Below are 17987 nucleotides of genomic sequence, written 5' to 3'. Positions count from 1 at the left end.
TGTTCTCAGTGGAGAAAGTAGCACTGATTTTGAGGCACAATGTCTCCCTTCACATCTATCAGATGGTCGTAAAACAATACTGCTTAACATCTCATTGCAGAAAACAGCTTCAAGCATGAATGCTAACAGGCAGCAAATAATCAAGAGTGCATACATGTGTGTGCATACATGTTTAGAATTGAACTCTGGAACTCTCAAGCAGAAGTCTGCTCTAGCTGGAACTGGCACAAACTGGTTGCAAATTTTGATCACATTTGGACTAAACCCTGTATCCACATCCACTACTGGTTATCACTTACTTTGTCATGCCCGTGTCAGCCAGCAGTTGGCTAAACTCGAATCCTTACAGACCATTTTCATGAGAAGAAACTGATGAGACTACATATGGATGTAAAACAATTAAGCTTGTTTGAACATGAGTTCATCATGTTTTTCTGACTACTAACATCAAGGATCAGAACACGCCTTTTCTTCACAGTCCCAACTCTAAATCCAGCCAGTAATTTTACTTCAGTTGTCCCTCAGTCCTCCCTCTTCCATTTCCACTTCATTACACTTCCACATCCCTTTACGTGCACATTTGACATCAAATACACTTGTCCCTAGATGTTGTCACTGGAACTTTAGAAATCATTTTAGATTTTGTGGCTGCCTTTCATACACCTTTCAGTTTGTGTGGAGAGACCAGTATTCTAGGAGTTCATTTGCTCTTCACATATATTCTGAATGAATGGCAGTGGTTAAACTCACCAGCTTCAATAAGATTTGTCTCACCCCAAATGAAAACAGCACTTTTATAAGCACCTAAGAAAAAAAGCTTGACAGAGCCTTATTTTTTGTAGTCTGCCCTGTCCTCCCCAGATGAGCAACTTGTTACTCCGTACACTCACTTCTCCCTTCTCTATTTTTGATTTGTTTTTATATTCATTTGCAGTTTAACCAAAGCACAGTGGAAAAATAACTGCACAGTACTATCAAAGAAATTCACCATGACTGCCTCTCACTTTTATACCATTACAGAAAAGAAACTTCACTAGAATTTGGAAAGGCCTTCCTTGAACACAACTTTTGTTGGAGCAAATCTTGAACTGGTTATTTTTCACGCTTCGTTGAAATTATGGACACAGAAATGAAAGTGAAAAATACTCCTTTTTGGTACATCTCTCTCAAATACTCTCAGAACCTCTTAACAGAAATACTTCTTACACATGTGGAAATGGAATGTCAAACATTAGCTCTTCTGCTGTAGGTACATATAGTAATGGTCAAAACACAGAAAACCACCATTTGCAAAGATATGGAAACCATGGGGACTAATGAAAGAAACACCAAAATGCAACCCTTTTGATGTTTACCAAAACAGATGCCTATTCAAAATACCACTCAAAAGTTTTTGCAGTAGTGACAGTCACTTTTTGAAGAGTCTAAAATTAAACAAATTATCCTCTTCTAGTCACTCACACATTTTGCAATCCATCCGTACAATGGCAAGCAATGAACTTAATACAGAATGGAAACTTTGAAGGCCAACATTTCTCCATTCAATCCCTTATGCTCCCTGCCTTCTCTCTAGAGAGGAACCTCGTTCCCTAGCTCAGAGTTGGGTGCACCTCATGCACTGATACAGGCAGAGCTGATGACTGGGAGGTGTTCATCCTCTTCCTTCCTTAGGAACCTTCTGAAAACGAGTGCCTTCATACTGCAAAAGAACTGTAAATCCAGATCTGTGCTCCCTGCAGCATGTTTGGCAGGAAATTGCAGCTCTCAGCAGTAGAAAACACTCCATTCCCAACATCAAGCAACTGAGGGTTGCCATTGCTGGGTTTTATGCTACAGAGAAGAATGGTAGCACATGGGATCATGAGCAGTCCTTCACATTTCAGGGATGATTTCAGGGATGACACCCATAATATTCCAAGTCCTTGTTTCCTCTCAATCCCATCCAATTACACGTTGTTCTCCAGAAAACACAGCCCACTGGAAGCGCATGTGGATGGCTGCTTAGCACCACTGTTATAACATTTATTTTCCATAGACTCCTACCTAAGCCTTCTGATGAGATTACTGTCATAGAAATACCAGCTCAAGTAATACACAGATCTGGTAAATCACACACTACAAGACAAATAGGTGCATTTTGACCTGCTTCACAAACATCCCAGATCTCACAGAATTCAGCTTAGATCTCTTTTTATCTTCACCACATCCCCCAGCAGAGAAGTAGCACAAGATACTGGAGTTGCTGCTGGCTGCCAAGTGGACCAGAAATCAGAAGGGGACAGACTGCCTTGTTTGACCCACAGCCATGCATGGGGCACTCAGGAGGGTTGTGCTGCTTCAGGTTTGCTGCTCCCAAAGCCTGTGCACCCATGTCAGTCTTTGCACAATAAAAGCAAGATCATTTCCACTCCTCAGAGCTTTTTGGATCAAATTTTGACATGATACAATTGGGAAAAAATGATCTCATGAAATATATACTGTAGGGAGGAAAGGGAATAAAGGTATGTTTCAAATTGATCTGGAAATATTTTTCCCATAGAAAATAGTTATGCCTGGCTCTTACAAAAATGCAACCCAACTATCACAGGATGTGGAGCACAAATTCAGCAAATCTAAGTCCCCCTACAAAAAAAAACCCTTAATACATCAAAGTAAATTCAAATAAAAACATAACACAGCCCTTCTGTCTCCAAGGAACGAAGGAGAAAATAACATCCCAAGAAAACCCCAAATATCTGCCATTTGGGCTCTACTGCATCCATCCATCTGAAAATAAAATGACTTAAGCGTGACCAGAGCAAGCTGTAAAACCACTAATTCCAACACACAGTCACACTTTGGAATAGATCCCATCTGATGTTCATATTATTTTCTAAAGTAGCAACAACTTCATTGCTGGGAACTTTAAATGCATTTTTAAAAATCATCTTACATGAGCAATTGCCCTACCATCTTTCTTATGTTTTCCTTGAGATTATAGAAATCAAAGGACGTTGCTCTCTCTACTTTCATATTCTCTCCCCTACTCACCTTCATCAATTCCAGATCATCAAGACAACAAACTCCATGTAGTAACAGGTCACTGTTTGATGCCAGCACAATGCCTTCATCATGCCTGCAGTGTGACTAGTTCCTACATATGACAGCCACAGACAGGAGTGATGAACAGTAAACCTGTGCAAAGGCAGTGACAGATTTTTTGGCTTTGAAGCCTATAGCATTGCTCTTCAGCCCACCCCACATCCTTTATGTAGCCCACTGTTAGCCTACAAAATTGACTGGCAAAAGGTATCAAAGAGGCCAAAAACTGGGACACAAAAACTGGTTGGCTACTCCCAAGTTATAACAATAATTTTAAATTATGTAATTAAAGATTAAAGACTATAATAGGATTAAAGATTACTCTGGGAGTTATTGAAAAACACTTGAAAGACAACACAGCTATTGGTCATAGCCATCACATGTTCACAAGGAGAAAGCGCCACTTAACTAACTTAAATTCTTTTTACAACAAGGCTACCCATGCAGTTGACCAAGGAAATCCAGTGAATGTGACTACTTGGGGTTTTAGCAAAGTTTTTGATACTGTCTCTCATAGTATCCTTCTGAACAACACGTCCAGGACGTAGTTGTATGGTTGTCTGATCAACCTAGTGGCCTTCCATGACAGTGTAACTGCATCAACAGACAAGGGAAGGGCCACCAATGCCATCTATCTGGACTTCAGTAGAGCCTTTGACATGGTCCCCCAAAACATCCTTCCTGGGAGTTAGAAGGGACCTTTAACCATCATCTAGTCTAACTCCCATACAATGAACAGAGACACCTACAGCTCCATCAGGTGCTCGGAGCCCCATCCATCCTGTCCTTGAACGTGTATAAGGATGGGACAGCCACCACCTCTCTGGGTAACCTGTTCCAGTGCTTCACTAGTCTTCTCATAAAAAAACGATTCTTCACCAGAGGGTGGTCAGGCACTGGAACAGGCTTCCCAGGGCCGTGGTTACAGTCCCAAGCTGCTGGAGTTCAAGAATAGTTTGGACAATACTCTCAGACATAACACACGGTTTGGATTTTGGGTGGTCCTGCATGGAGCCATGAGTTAAACCCAATGATCCTTACAGGTCCCTTCCAACTCAGGATATTATAAGGCTCTACGATCTTTGTGGGCCCCTTCCTCGTCATTATATTCTAGAGTTCCATAATTGTACGAAAAGTAAAGTTGGGTTAGTTCTGTTGTTTAAACAGGGATGCGCACAAACCCCAGTCTTAAATGTCAAACCCACACTGTAGAACAGTTTGTTTCCCCTCTGTTCTAATGCTGAATGCAGACTACATCAGAAATGCTCTGATCCACTACGGCAAGTCATGCATTCTCAGTCTTTCCTTGCTTGTCAGCATGGCTCAAAATACAGACTTCTTTTTGTAGAAATGAATACTAGTGTATGCTGCCTCTGGTAAAATACAGTAGCTGCTTTTTAAATTTAAAAGCCAGATGTTTCTAATTAAGAAAATATTGAATAGGATGTCTTACAAACATCTTCCTATGAGCACGCAGCAAGATTTTTCTACTTTTAAATGCACGAAAAAGCAATTTAGGGCAAATTTTGAAGGACGTTGAGCAACCTTGTACTCCAAACTGAAAAAAGATGCAGTTCTTGAAGCACAGAGCTATAATTTTATCCTGAACGAAGGAGCTTGTTCCTGTGTTCCTGGATACTGCACTCCAAAACAAAATAATCTGGTTAGTCGGCCAATTGCGCAGAAGTGTAAATGGCCTTTGTATACACTATGTTTCAACTTAAGCTACTGAATTGTATTTAAACTTGTTAAAGCTACCGGATCTCAAAACAGACACTGGTCAGACAGCATGGCTAGTGTCCAGCTTTCATCACAGCACTGAAGGAAAAGCAGCTGACAGCCCATGTACACTGTCTGTGCAATCTGTGAGTAGCAGTTTACCTACAGTCACTCTCCTGTTCTTCCATGTGATGTAGCAGCTCTCTAGCCACTACTGTGCAGGAACAAACCGCATAGGAAAGATGCACACGTGATCAACCAAGAGAAACTTCAAGGCCAGCTGACTGTCCTGACATGCACTGCCACTTCCAGAACCAGAATGAGTTCATGGCTTAACCCTATTTTCGCATGGCTCTGTAAGTAAAGGCCAACACAGCACCAGGCACAGCTGCATTACTTTCGAAGGAGAAAGAACTCAGGGGTACCTTTGACAAATATCTAGGACAGATTTGTCGCAGAGTTGCCAAGTAGGTAAAGCGGCATGTTTGGGGGAGTTAACATCCAGAAAGTAAGCATGTTTAATCCCCAGATTTCACATTTGGAAGTAAAAATATTTATTTCATCCATCTCTTTTTTTTTCTTTTTTTTTTTTTTGGTCTCTTTTTGGTATATGATACAGAACACACCAGGGACCTAAAAATGACAGATTCATTTCTGAAAGCCATGTGTGGATCATAAAAACAACAAATTCACTCCTTCAACAGATGCTTGAAAATATATGCATGCTTCATTAGTCTAATTTGTCTACTTGGAGCCTAGTCCAAAACGGCAGAAAAGTTCCAAAACCACATCAAATGCCATGGAGACCACTGTGCATAATAATAAAAACAAACTTGATCAGCAGGCATTAAGAACCTCAATTTGCAGACGAAGTCTGATTTTTGACTAACAGCTGAATGAAGAATTTCCACAGAACAAAACACTGACACCACAATGTAATGTGCAACTGATTGCAGACAAACCACAATCAAAGCAGCCAATTTTCTAACTAGCTCCAAACACTGTGGAAATACGAGAAGCCAAAGAGAAAACAACTGAAACCTCTGGAAAAAAAAACAAGTGTAGAGAAAAAAAGCCAGAAATATTCTGGAAGGCACGGAAATGTATGCTGAGCTGTATTTCAGTACAGATTTGAGAAGGCTGTAATGTGAAACCTGTTTATTATGTTGAAAAAATGATTAGTATCTAATCTCCAGCTTTTTGTTGTTGCTGTTTCTTGGTCTTGTGTTGTTCAACTCTTCCCATGCATGTTTCTCAAAGGCTCTGGCAACAACTCAATCAGCAAGATTTAAAAGAGTTTCAGACTAAAGGTCAGCACAAAACCAGCCGTGCACGCAGCGTAAATGAAATCTTCTACATTGCCTTCCAAAGTCAAATATGTGCTGCAAGAGCTAAGGTGGATCTGTCATGCTAATGACATACAAACAGAAAAGAAGAAGCAGCTTTGCTACAAGAGGAAGATGTTTTCTTTGATGAACCACTGCTTTGAGTAAGTACTGCTACTGACACATTAAATAGGATCAAACAGACACCTCCACTGCTGGGATCCTTCAGAAAGCAGCCTGGCAAAAATGATGCACAGCCTTCTTAAACTCTAAGTAAATAATCAGATAACCTAGCAAGAATTTGACATCTCAGCTGGAAACAAAACAAAACAAGAAAAGAAAAGAAGAAAAAAAAGTATTCCATAAAGGATTAGAACTAGGAAAGCATTAGAGTGGCTCCTATGTTCAGCTGCTTGCACTCCACAGAAGCAGAGCTGATGGAACAACCATTTATTCTCAAGAGCAGTCAAACAAAAGAAAATGGAAAGCGCAGCAGCTCCAACTGCAACATTCTCTGCTGTGGTGGGGCTGGAAGGCTCATGTGAGGAAGGTCTTTTGAATGCTGCTCTGACAGCAAGGTGTGTTCCAAACTCAAAATCCCAGTTCTGAGCTAAGACCACATATAACACAAAGCAAAAATATAAAAATCTAGACATTTCTAACTTGCACCGTGGATTAACCACCATCTGTGACTCTCTCAAAAACAGATTTCAAAAACATTCTTTTTACCCTCTCTCCTGAAGGCCAAAAGGGTAGTCCTAATTTTCCTGAAAACATTTCATTAATGGTAACAACTACTGAGACAAAGACAAAACACAATTACATCACAGTATGGAAACAGATAGCAAAACTCACATCTTAAGCCTTGCTTCATCCAGAGCCAATACCAGAAGTTTCCAGGAGGTTGACAGGAACACCCCTCCCCTATAACACCCAAAGTACCGCATTTGACCCTGGGGTGGGGAAGGAAGAGATTTGTTCCTCTTTGCTTTAGATAATGTCTGGATCAAGAATCAAAGCTTGATCACTTTCATACATGTTTTCTTATATACATGTACATTACAAATGCCTTCAGATCCAACTAGTGTATGTGCATGGGCGGATATATTCACATACAGACTTTGATCTGTACAGTGTAACACTGTTCTCATAAACCCAAAGTAAGCTGCAATTCCTATGAGGAAACACACTGAAGAACAGATGAGCAGCATTTCACGCACACACCTGTATGACATATGCAAGAAGTGAGCACAAATGTTATTGCTCACTGTTCTCTTTGGGGCATGGCTCCCATGGAAGCATCCTGGCTTCAAAGGCAAGAAAAAATTGGCACTGGGTGTCCTCAGGTCACTGTCCTCTAAAAACACAAGAATAACTCCTCCAAAAAAAAAAAAAAAAAAAAACCACACCAAAAAAAAAAACAACCAAAAAACAAAAGGATTCAGGAAAGTCACCTATGTGAGGAATGACTTCGTCTTGATTTATTTCTACGGATCCTACTAAAGCCAACTATATTTGTATATCTGGAAAGGTGCCCCCAAAACAACCAAAGTTTATTTCCAAAGTACCAGATGTCTTGTTCTTGGAAACTTCTCTTAGGGACTATTGACATTTTTATCACATATTTGTTTTATTGCATTACATGCATTCTATTAGGAAGTTGTATGGTGGAGAAAGAAGAAATACATAGACTCTGACAGAAGAGAAAAACTAAGTTGCTTGTCCTTCAGGAGGGAAAAAAAAAAAAGGTAGTACTTTCTCCATGACAATGTTCAAGATACAATAGCCAGAAGAAAGAAATACTTTGTAAAAATGGTTCAGTAAATCCCAGCAGAAACTAAACATCTTTTCACATCATTAAATATCTGCAAGGCTTCATGCTGACATAATGAATGGGCAAAATAAAGTGTTTTGCACATCCTAGGCCTTTTACTCATGGCACAAAGTCCTGGCTGGCACAGATGCCAGATGAGTACAGTAGTTAGAACAGCTCCCATCAAAAGTGCTATTGCATTTGCGTAAAATAAATACCTAACAGCTTCTGGAATTTGGTTCATTTAATAAACACACACAAAAAAAGATATTTAAAAAAACAAACTTTTTTCATCATCTCATTTTACTTTTATGATATCTTGATTACTTGCAAAAGCAGAAAGACAGAAAGCAGGAGCAACGAATACCTTAAGTTTGGGAAGAAGCAAGGCAACCCGGAACGATCACAGCACATTTCACCTTAAGCTGCTATTATGACAGCATCTGATTACTCACAAGCTTTTGCACAAGTTAATGCAAGTGGTAAGCAAGTTCCTTTTACCTTAGAAACCTTCCCTGATTTTACAACATCAAGGAAAATCCAACAACGCATCAGAATATAGCGTCAAAAACATAATATGCAAAACATATACACATATACACATAGATATACACACACTTTGCAAGACATTAGTACCATTTCCCAAGTCATGATGTCAGAAAATCCATTCAAACTTTAAATTCAAAAATATATTTTTGAAATATATCCGAGCAAAACCAGAACTTAATTAATGTAAATCTTTTTGTTTGGGGCGGCGCTCTAATCTGCTGTGTAGGACAAACATTTAATGGCACCATGTGATATTCAGTCAAATTTCTGCCTGATACACAAATGTAGGAACTACAGCTGCTATTGTGGTATGTGCTATGAAACACAGAGATGACACCAAGAAATGCTATCCAAAAAGTTAGGTTTTGTCTGTCAGCCACTTACCTGCTGATCCCAGCCTGTCACAATCTGCTGCAAAAAGCTGTCTGTGAATGCCTACAACAGCCTCTGTTATCCCCAGTGCTTTATCAGCAATTATACAATATGCATTTTGTTAGTAACACGATGATGCCAGACTGCTCTTGTTGAGTGTAAATGAGAGAGTAAATTCAAAAATCTCTATTTGCTTTCTTCAAACTTTGATTGTTTTAACTATTATTTTCTGCTACACAATGAGCTGAATTAAATATACTCCAACTCTTGGTTAAAACTCCAGGTTTTTTTTCTTTCTGTATCATAAACATAATCCATCATAAACAGCACTCTTTCTTTAAAGGCAACTCTTATGTAAAACTCGCGTTGTGGGTCAGTTTGACACAGTTCCACTCTACAGAATATTTTTTTTACCATATATTTTTAAATTCTTCATTGTTCCTTGAAGCCCTCTATTTTAAATATTCACAAGGCTTTTGAGTGATTTTTACAGGCTTGTGACTCACTGTGCTCACCACAGTTTGAAATAATGACACCAAAGGGAAAAATTTCACCACCTGGAACTCAGCTGACACTGAAGGAACAAATCCAACATTCCAGTGGTGTTATAGAGGGACCATTAACAGGTCAGCTTCCCTTCTGCCTCTGACCATCTCATGCTGTTCTCAAGTCAATTCCGATTCATTCTGAACAAATGCAGGGGAGAGGGAAAAATATGACACCAAAATACATGGAAGAGAGAAAACTCCACAAATCTAGAACAAAAACTAGATTTGTACCGGGAGTTTTATAAAAGATAGTCTAACTAGGAAAGCACTAATCAAAGAGCTAATTTCAGTGCCATTCGAGTGAAGTGAGACTCGTCATGTTGATTCTACAGTGCCTATGATTGCGTATGATGTCATCTTCAGGGAGAAAGAGTTCTTCTAATGAGGAGATTCAGGTAAATGAACGCACAGAGCTTTAAGAAACGTTAAGTGCAAGCGCTCTTAGTAGCATACAATCCTTCACAAGCCTCTTGCACATGTGCGGGCTGAGCACCACTGTGCTACCAAGCCTTCATACTGACCTGCCCCAGCATGTCGGGTGCGATGGGGATTGTGGGCCAGATGGCTGAGTAGACACCAAAGAAGACGAGCCAGAGCAGCATGCTTCCCCAGACGGCCAGATGACTGAACTGTCAAGGAGCAGGGAGAGGAGAGTCAGCACAGCGCACCTCCCGGCTACCTCAGCAGTTATTTTTCTGGTCAGGTTTCTATCAGCCTCACTCAGGCCTGTCTACTGCCCTTGGTCTCAGGCCAGTAGCACAGGTTGTTTAAACAGCATAAAACAGCCTCCTCTTTAATCTCTGCCTCACAACAGAGCCGGCAGTCAGTCTTCCCAGCCAATCTGTCTTACTCAGAGCTCCAAAAACTCATCAGATTTTCCTTAGAGCCCTGATTTCTCTCATCTAGCTCCTGGTTCCCACTGTACACATGCCAGGTTCAACACATACATCAAGGTAGAACTTTTCAAAGGCACAGGTTAAAGTTCGTACTGACAAATCCTTCATGTCAGAGTACATGCACGCATCCATGTGCACCATACACCTTTCACTGAAGAAGGTTCAGTGTTGTGATACCACCTCTTAAACCATCAACATCTACTGATTAGCCTTCCTTTACTACTCTAAAAGTGTTCTAAGTGATTGATGGATATGCAATATGGTTTATGTCTTTACTGATTCTTTAATCTGCAGACTAAGAGTAAATGAAAGCAGTATCAAAGTGACCAAGAACACGTCCAGCACACAGTTCATTTCAGTTGCATTAAGGAAAGTCATTTCTCCTACACACCCAAACTATTTTGCTGTTCAAGATGATTTAAGTTGTTTTACTTTTACAGTGCAGTGGATGGAATCAGTAATTTTGGTTGTAACACGCAACTGAGCTCACTATTGGCTCCAGCTTTTTTGGATGCCAACAGCCCCTGCGGCTGATGACTTTGGCTGCAACTCAGAGAAGTACCTGCATAAATCTTAATTACTACATACATACGGCCTTAGAAACATGGCAATGAATTCATTCACTGGGGGCTGTAGTGGATACACAGTATGTTTGTTTAGTTCTCAGATTTATACTTTGTATTTGATTACTGTATCTGTTGACTTGTTTTTTCTTTTTCAGACAGTGTCTGAGAATCAAAGTGCCTAACGGTAGGCACTGCATTCTGTCTGTTGTGAGACTGAAACTTCTAGAGGGAGAAGACTGCTCCTTCCCTGGAAGTACTGAGCATCTTCAGAAAGGAGAGCTTTCTTGAGCAGAAGTAGAGGAAACAAGTAGGGAGCCTGCAGCACCAGTGCAGACTGGCAGATAGCTGGAAGCAACTGGAGGCAGCATACAGAAGGAGCATTCATACAGCAAAACTTCAGAGGTGATGGAAAGAATGCTCTTCCAGGCACCCTCAGAAAGTCAGAGTTTTGTTCAACCCCTAAGGAGGCTGGGCAAGCAAGCAGGACATGGGGTGGGCTCCCCCAGGAGAGACACTGTGGGCAGGAAGGTTTGTTTTCAGACTTTTCTATTTACTTGTTTCACCCAGGAGACCTGACCAGCAGCTGGAAAAGTTATTTTGATCCAGTTTTAAGGTGAATAAAACCCGATCTCTGTTCATTGCAGGGGAATTGGACTAGATGACCTTTAAAGGTCCCTTCCAACTCTAAGGTTTCTATGATTACGAAATAAATAAAAAAGAGACTAGGAGATTTTATTTTTTTGAATCTGGGGGAAGTTGAGGCAATTTAGTTCACTTGATTTGCTTGCTGTTCTGAAAACAAAGGACATTTCATGCCAATATTCTGACCAGAATAGAGCCCTGCCACAACAAGCAACTGTGGTGTTCAGCTCCACTGAAGAGTGCTGTGGGGTTGCTGCAGGAATTCATTTAAAAAGAAGCCATTCCCAAGCAGTGGCAGGAGAACAGCACCAGCCCTGCTCTCCCAAAAGTAGATGACAGCTTCCTCTGAGCCACAGCCTTCCATCCCAAACAAGCGGACAGAAGAGCCAGGGTGGCCTGGACTGGTACTTCCAAACTGCAGACTCCTACAGGCTTTAGAATTAAAAGCTGTAAAGATAAAAGTAAGCAGAGAAACCACTCAAAGACACATTCCTATTCCTAGTGTATTTATGGTAGTGAATCTTCTGTCTTGGTTCTTTCCGTTCTGCTGGCAGGGCTGTTCTTGAGTTCTGCAGTTCTTAATCTTGCCCTTGCAAAGCTTTGTAAAGTCTTTGCTCATTTTGTTTTCATCATCTTCTCATGGCTGTCCCAATCATCTTTCAGCACGCACCTCCCTTCACCAATATCAGGTTTGTATTTATTTACATTAGTTCTCTACCTTTCTCTGCTTTTTGAAAGAGCCCTCCTTGTCCTGCTGGAGACCGTTTCTTAAACACTGACCCAACCTCTGATAATTTTCCTAACTGATAATTTTCCACTCATCTATCATTTACTGCTGAAGAACTCATGTCAAAGCAGAAGAAGCAAATTTGTCAGATGTGTTAAATAACAGAAAATGAAATATAGTGCTCATACATTAAAAAAAACAACACTGCACGTCTTGTGCATCCAATTTATCTGAAGCAGTTTAAGCAATATGGTAAAGCTGTGAAGAAAGCTGTGTTTTGGAAAAGCCTGCTGCAATGATGTATACAGGCAACATGAAGAGAAAGTTGCCCCACACAGCCCTAATGGGCAGATTTCTTTCTTTGTCATGTTACTGCTTTTACCAAAGCCTTTCTTTCTACACTGCCTACTGGGTTTACCAGCCTCTCAGCAACACTGAATCTGTGTTTCTTATTTTAAAGCTTTCAGCTGAACCCAAGATGTCTCCCAAGTGGCAGTGTCCCTCGCTCTGAAGAACAAATTGCATGTAACCAATCCAGCCGATGATGGAGAAGAGGCTTAACTCAATGTTGTACATTTAATACTCTTCAGGTAACCTAAAGATTCTTTGTTTGTTGATTCACTCACAGCTGAAATAATAATTGTAATATCAAATTCCAAGATGATGAGAATCACTTGGTCTGAGCAATGGGACTGGCATTAGAGTATATATTGAAAAAAAAAAGATCATAGATACAAACATTTTTCTGTTGTAGAACAATAACTTCCTGTATAGAATGCCACTGTTCAAGAACACTGAGATCTACTAAAAATTATGATATCTTTTTAAATGAAGTTAAGAAAGGGGAAATGATTATTATTCCCAGGTGACTGAAAAGTCACCACTTACCCAGGGAAGGGGAGAGAGGAGGAAGCATCAAATAATTCAAACATAACAGGATCTAAACAGGCTATGTGCCTCCACTGCAGATTTAAATAAGTCATCTTTCAGTGCACAGGGGATTAATTTGTTTCTAACTGCTTTTGCATTTTAAAATATTAGTACACAACACAGAACCTGTGCATAAACAACAACAAAAAAGACCCCATTTTATTTTCTGATGAGTGAATGAGGCAGAAAGCATTAGCATTTCCCTAATAACTACATAGCCCATACAGATAGTATTTCATCTTTAAAATTCAGAGCAGACATCAGCTCATTAATCTTAACAATTCCTCTGTGAGGAACGAAAGGAAACATTTTACAACTAATAGGAGGAAAGAGGTTATGAGATTTAGCCAAGTCCCTCCAGAAAACTGATAGAAGAAGAATACGGGGCTCCTCAAACAGCTTAGTCTCAAGGGCACTAACGTCTTAGAATATGATGAAAACAATATTTCTATAAGGCATCTCATACGGTCGTGGAGAAACAGGGACTCCACGAAACTCACAGTATTTGTGTTTTCATGAGGTTTAGACAAAGGAAGAAAAGTGCTGGAGCTCCATCAACACAGGAACCCTCCTACCCCCCATATTCTTTGGAGGTCACTGCCCTGGCAGATTCTGACACCTACCAATAACAGAGCATTCACTCACTGCATGTAAATGACTCAAATCTAGGAATCAACACAACTGTTTGACTAACATCCCTTATTTATTGCTGAAAGTTTCCAAACAAAATTCTCAACCAATCTGAAGTCACCAGTGCTTTTTACTAGCTTCAAAGAACTCTGCAAAACCCATTTGTTTATCTGTGGGCAGACATCATTCAATACTGCATTAATTTTTGAAGGAGCTACAGAGTAAAAAGATGTTCTTATGCAAATTTCTAGCATTTTTTCTGAATTTTCAATATTTAAAAATGTTGGCAAAATTCTTTTAGAATTAGAATTCCTACTTCTGACAGGATGCTCTTTTTTATCACATCTTTAGAGCGCATTCATTCTCCTCTCCTATAGTTACGGAACTTAGTTTATCCTTAAATAAGAGATGCAATTAAAATATTGCAGCCTCAAATGATTTTTAGTACTACTTTTCTGTATTAATGCTCATCAGGGAAAAACGTACGCTAATAAAATAAAAGCTAATGAAGGATACTTACTCTAGTCCATGCAGTTGTTTCCAAGCCAGCTTTTAGGCAAACAGTGACTACAACGTACTGTAAAGGAAAAAGACATAAGACAGCTTCAGTATCAGCACTCTCAAATTTGGAGGTGTTCACAGCCCGATCTCCCTTTAACACCTAAAAATGGAAGTACCATCTAAGTACCAACCCACCTCCTGCAGCATTGGCAGAATGGGGTGGGGGATGGACACAGCAGAAGATACTGTTGGTTCATGTGTAAAAAAAAATGAAAGTAGGCAAAAAAAACCAGGCTCACAACATAGGTCTGACTTCACTTAAACTTCCTTCTGATTTACATAATTTTCTGACAGCGTAAAAAAATGACCATTCAAAAAATGTCTTGGATACATAAACTTACAGTGTAAACTATGTTTCCAACAAATAAATAGTCGATTCCCTGCCCGTTTGTGAATACTGCATCTGAAAAAGAAGAATTGTCACATTTGTTAACCAGTTTATCAACAGAGCAGAAGCAGCATCGAGGAGATTTTGAGGAGGCTAGACAGTAACTTGTTCCAAACTTGTCTTTCGGAATATCAAAGAGCACTTTTAGAAGCTGTGAGCTACTGGTAATGCACCAGTTGTGCTAAACAAGACAGAATGCTCAGATAGAGTGTATATATACAGCCCTGCTTGCCAGAAGCCGTTAGCAGAAGGGAAACTTTTGCCAGGCACTAATGTGCAATTTGTCTCTAAGAGCTGAGGTAGGTCGGCATCACTTCTGTGACTATCTGCCCTGTGCTGCTTATTGACTGCTCTAACAAATTCCGCTGTGAATAAAGCCTATACATGACTTGATGTGTGCTGAAGCAAAGTTGCCTATGTAGATTGATCTTTTGCAGCTTCCTCTTAAAAGTACATTTAATATCTAAAATACCTCACTGGAGGTTAATTCAGTAACTGAGAAGCATTCAGTGCCTCCGCACGCTTTCTCTTAGACAAGTGCACAGGAGGGTAAGTACATGTTAATCTATCACTTGCAAGTGCCAACCTTGGCAGTGCTTCAGATGTCCGTTTAGTCTTTCTTAGCCCATGCTGAATAAAACCGGAACACCACGAAAGCACATTCAACAGCTACGCTAATGCCAGATGAACTCATACTCACAGGAACTTTCAAGCATTACACAAGCATGGTAAGTACTGGTATTTTCACAGGTTTTAAGACAACTGCTAAAGAAATACACAAACAGCAGGGATGAAAAAGGCTTAAGATAAAACCCTTGGACTTGTTCCTAAACACATACTGCCTAGTACAGTGCTTCTACTATGAGGGTACCACTTAGCTAGGTTTATTTGCAAAACTGGATCTGACATTGTAAAACCAGGGTCACCTACTCAGTTAACTATGTTCCTGTAAAGCACGTCTCCAGGATCTTGAAGTCTACAGAGAAGAGCCCTTGACAGCATGACCTCTGGTAAAGACTCTGTCCAGAGCATGGGTAAAAGGTTCAGACAGTGCAGCTGTCCAAGCTTCTCGTGAGGGTTTGCTTCTATAATTGCTGCATGTGTTTTTCTCTGAACAACTGGCAGATTCTGAATATCTTCCAGAAGTCACCAATTCTATATCGTGGCTTTTCTTTCCATTTTGAACCCAATCTACTATGAAACAACACCAGATATACTAATCACAAACAGCAGAACAAGATCAAAAACCTGATCCAGTTTGCTCAGCAATAGGTTTGGTCTTCACAGGCATCTCTATCAGCCCATTTTTTCTCCTGGTACTCTATGGCCTCAGAAATTTATCGTATCATTCACAAATACACAAAGTTTTAGCAGCCTCTTTGCTCTAGTATCAACAAAAAAGGCAAAGAGCATGAGAGAATGGAGCCTTCCACATCCCATAAACCCTGGTGATGCCTAACGTCTCAGTTTATCGACAAAGAGGGATGCCTAAAAACTTACCTGTTTTGATAGCTCTATAATAAACTCATCTAATGACTCTGACAGTATATTGCTCTAGCACACCACAGTGCACATTTAAGTAATGGAGTAAAATTTGCTGCAAAAAAAATTTTTTTTTTATTTTTTAAAGTTACACTGCAATGTTTCAATGTACTGAAATTTTTTTCCAGAGTTTTCCATAACCTTCCACTTCAGGAGGCTAAGCAGTCCTGAAAGGAATGATATTTCTGTTAACAAGAACAGACAGATGTTTAGTGAATGGACACTTGCATGGCTTTAGAAATATGTGCTCACTGAACACGTGCACTTCAGATTCTAAGGAACTCGAGAGGTTGAAAAATATCCTGGTGAAAATGGTGCACTTTTGTGTATGACACTGGCATTTCTTTTCTTTTACTTAGAAATACAGAGAAACTTGAACATTCAATATTCGTTCCTCTTTGGAAAGCAAGCTAAGCAACCTATTGAGATTATCTGAGAAAGAAAGTTACCATGTGAGCAGGTGACTATTTCAGTCTTACCATTCCAGCTGTCTAAAGCAAAAGTGTATTATCTACTTAGGAACTGAATAGTCAGAAAAGTATTTATGGAAGACTGAAACAAAAAGCATAGCCTGCAACTATCACAGAAATCAGCCCAGAGCATTTTAAGTTGGATTTAAAGAGGAGTTATTCAAGATTAACATTTCCCATAAAAATAGTGAAACAGAACAACCCAGACTCCCCAAAGCAAAACAAAGACCAACGAAACAAAAACAACTTATCTCCCCCCACACTGAAACAGAGCTCTCAGCCCACAGAGGAAAGGGAGTCTCCTTCTTGTATGGTCTGTCACACACTGTGTGAAGTTGTCACTGAGGATATGACACTGAAGTTTTACTGAACCAGGTAAAGAGAAACATGAATCTCCCTCCTCCATATCTCCACCATCATGCTCCTTTGATGTGAGCATTCATCTTCCTTTTCTTTTACCTTCTCTCCAGTTAATCCATCCTCAAGCTGAAGTGTGTTTCCAGATAAGTGTTTGTTTTGAAAAACTCATGTTTTGATAAATACTTCCCCCAAATTCCGCATCTGATTTTGTCCCATTTCTTAATACAGTAAAATGAACTTCCCATGTTTTCTCTGCCCACACAATTATATAACAAATCTAAGTAGGAACTGCATGGGATTTACTGTTCCCTGAAATACTGTGCAGTTGCACTACATTTCAAAGAAAGCAAGTATTAGTAAACTTGGTTCATACAAAAAAGTCTTGTTTTCCTAATATCTGACTCACAATCCGATCTTTTCCAATCCCGGCCACTCATTTCTACCACAGACTTCAGTGATAGTGAAATCTTGTTCTTTCACTTTATATTTTACAGTACTGCATTATGGAATGGGAGAGATCCAGAAAGATAAAACAAAAGCTTATAATACAGCTACCAGCTGCTTTAACAACCATTGCAAAAACAGTAAAAATTTGAAGTCCAAACACATCACTGAAAAAAAATCAGGTGTTGTACAGAACTTTTTAGTGTTTGAGTAAGACTTTGGCTAAACAGTAGTTTAATTTCTTAAGTATTAACATCGTTGCATGAACAATAATAAAGTTAAATAGGAATAAACTCAGGAAGCCGCCAGATAACTGGCCAAGAACAGCAGCTAGAGTGTACTGAACTGTCAGCATTATTTCCTTAGAACTTGTTACAACCTCCAACTCTGCAAACACATTGGCTCTGTAAGACTGAACATCAGT

General features: G+C 39.8%; 1 protein-coding gene across 2 annotated transcripts in view; it reads right to left on the bottom strand.

Annotated features, from left to right (window-relative positions):
* ATP8A2 (ATPase phospholipid transporting 8A2) overlaps positions 1–17987 on the bottom strand; it is a 281480-nt gene that overhangs the window by 82854 nt on the left and 180639 nt on the right. For both annotated transcript variants that reach the window (XM_042839218.1, XM_042839220.1), the window contains exons 31-33: positions 14701–14762; positions 14319–14375; positions 9929–10036 (exon numbers count right to left, since the gene is read on the bottom strand). In XM_042839218.1, the coding sequence (XP_042695152.1) occupies positions 9929–10036; positions 14319–14375; positions 14701–14762 (227 nt within the window). The remainder of the gene's footprint in view (positions 1–9928; positions 10037–14318; positions 14376–14700; positions 14763–17987) is intronic.

The sequence above is a fragment of the Centrocercus urophasianus genome, unplaced genomic scaffold (genome assembly GCF_019232065.1).
Source record: "Centrocercus urophasianus isolate 14NV4802_14NV808 unplaced genomic scaffold, USGS_Curo_1.0 seq_9, whole genome shotgun sequence".
In the NCBI taxonomy this organism is placed as follows: Eukaryota; Metazoa; Chordata; class Aves; order Galliformes; family Phasianidae; genus Centrocercus; species Centrocercus urophasianus.
Note: the sequence above shows the minus strand (reverse complement) of the source record. Positions and strands in the feature narration are given on the sequence as shown.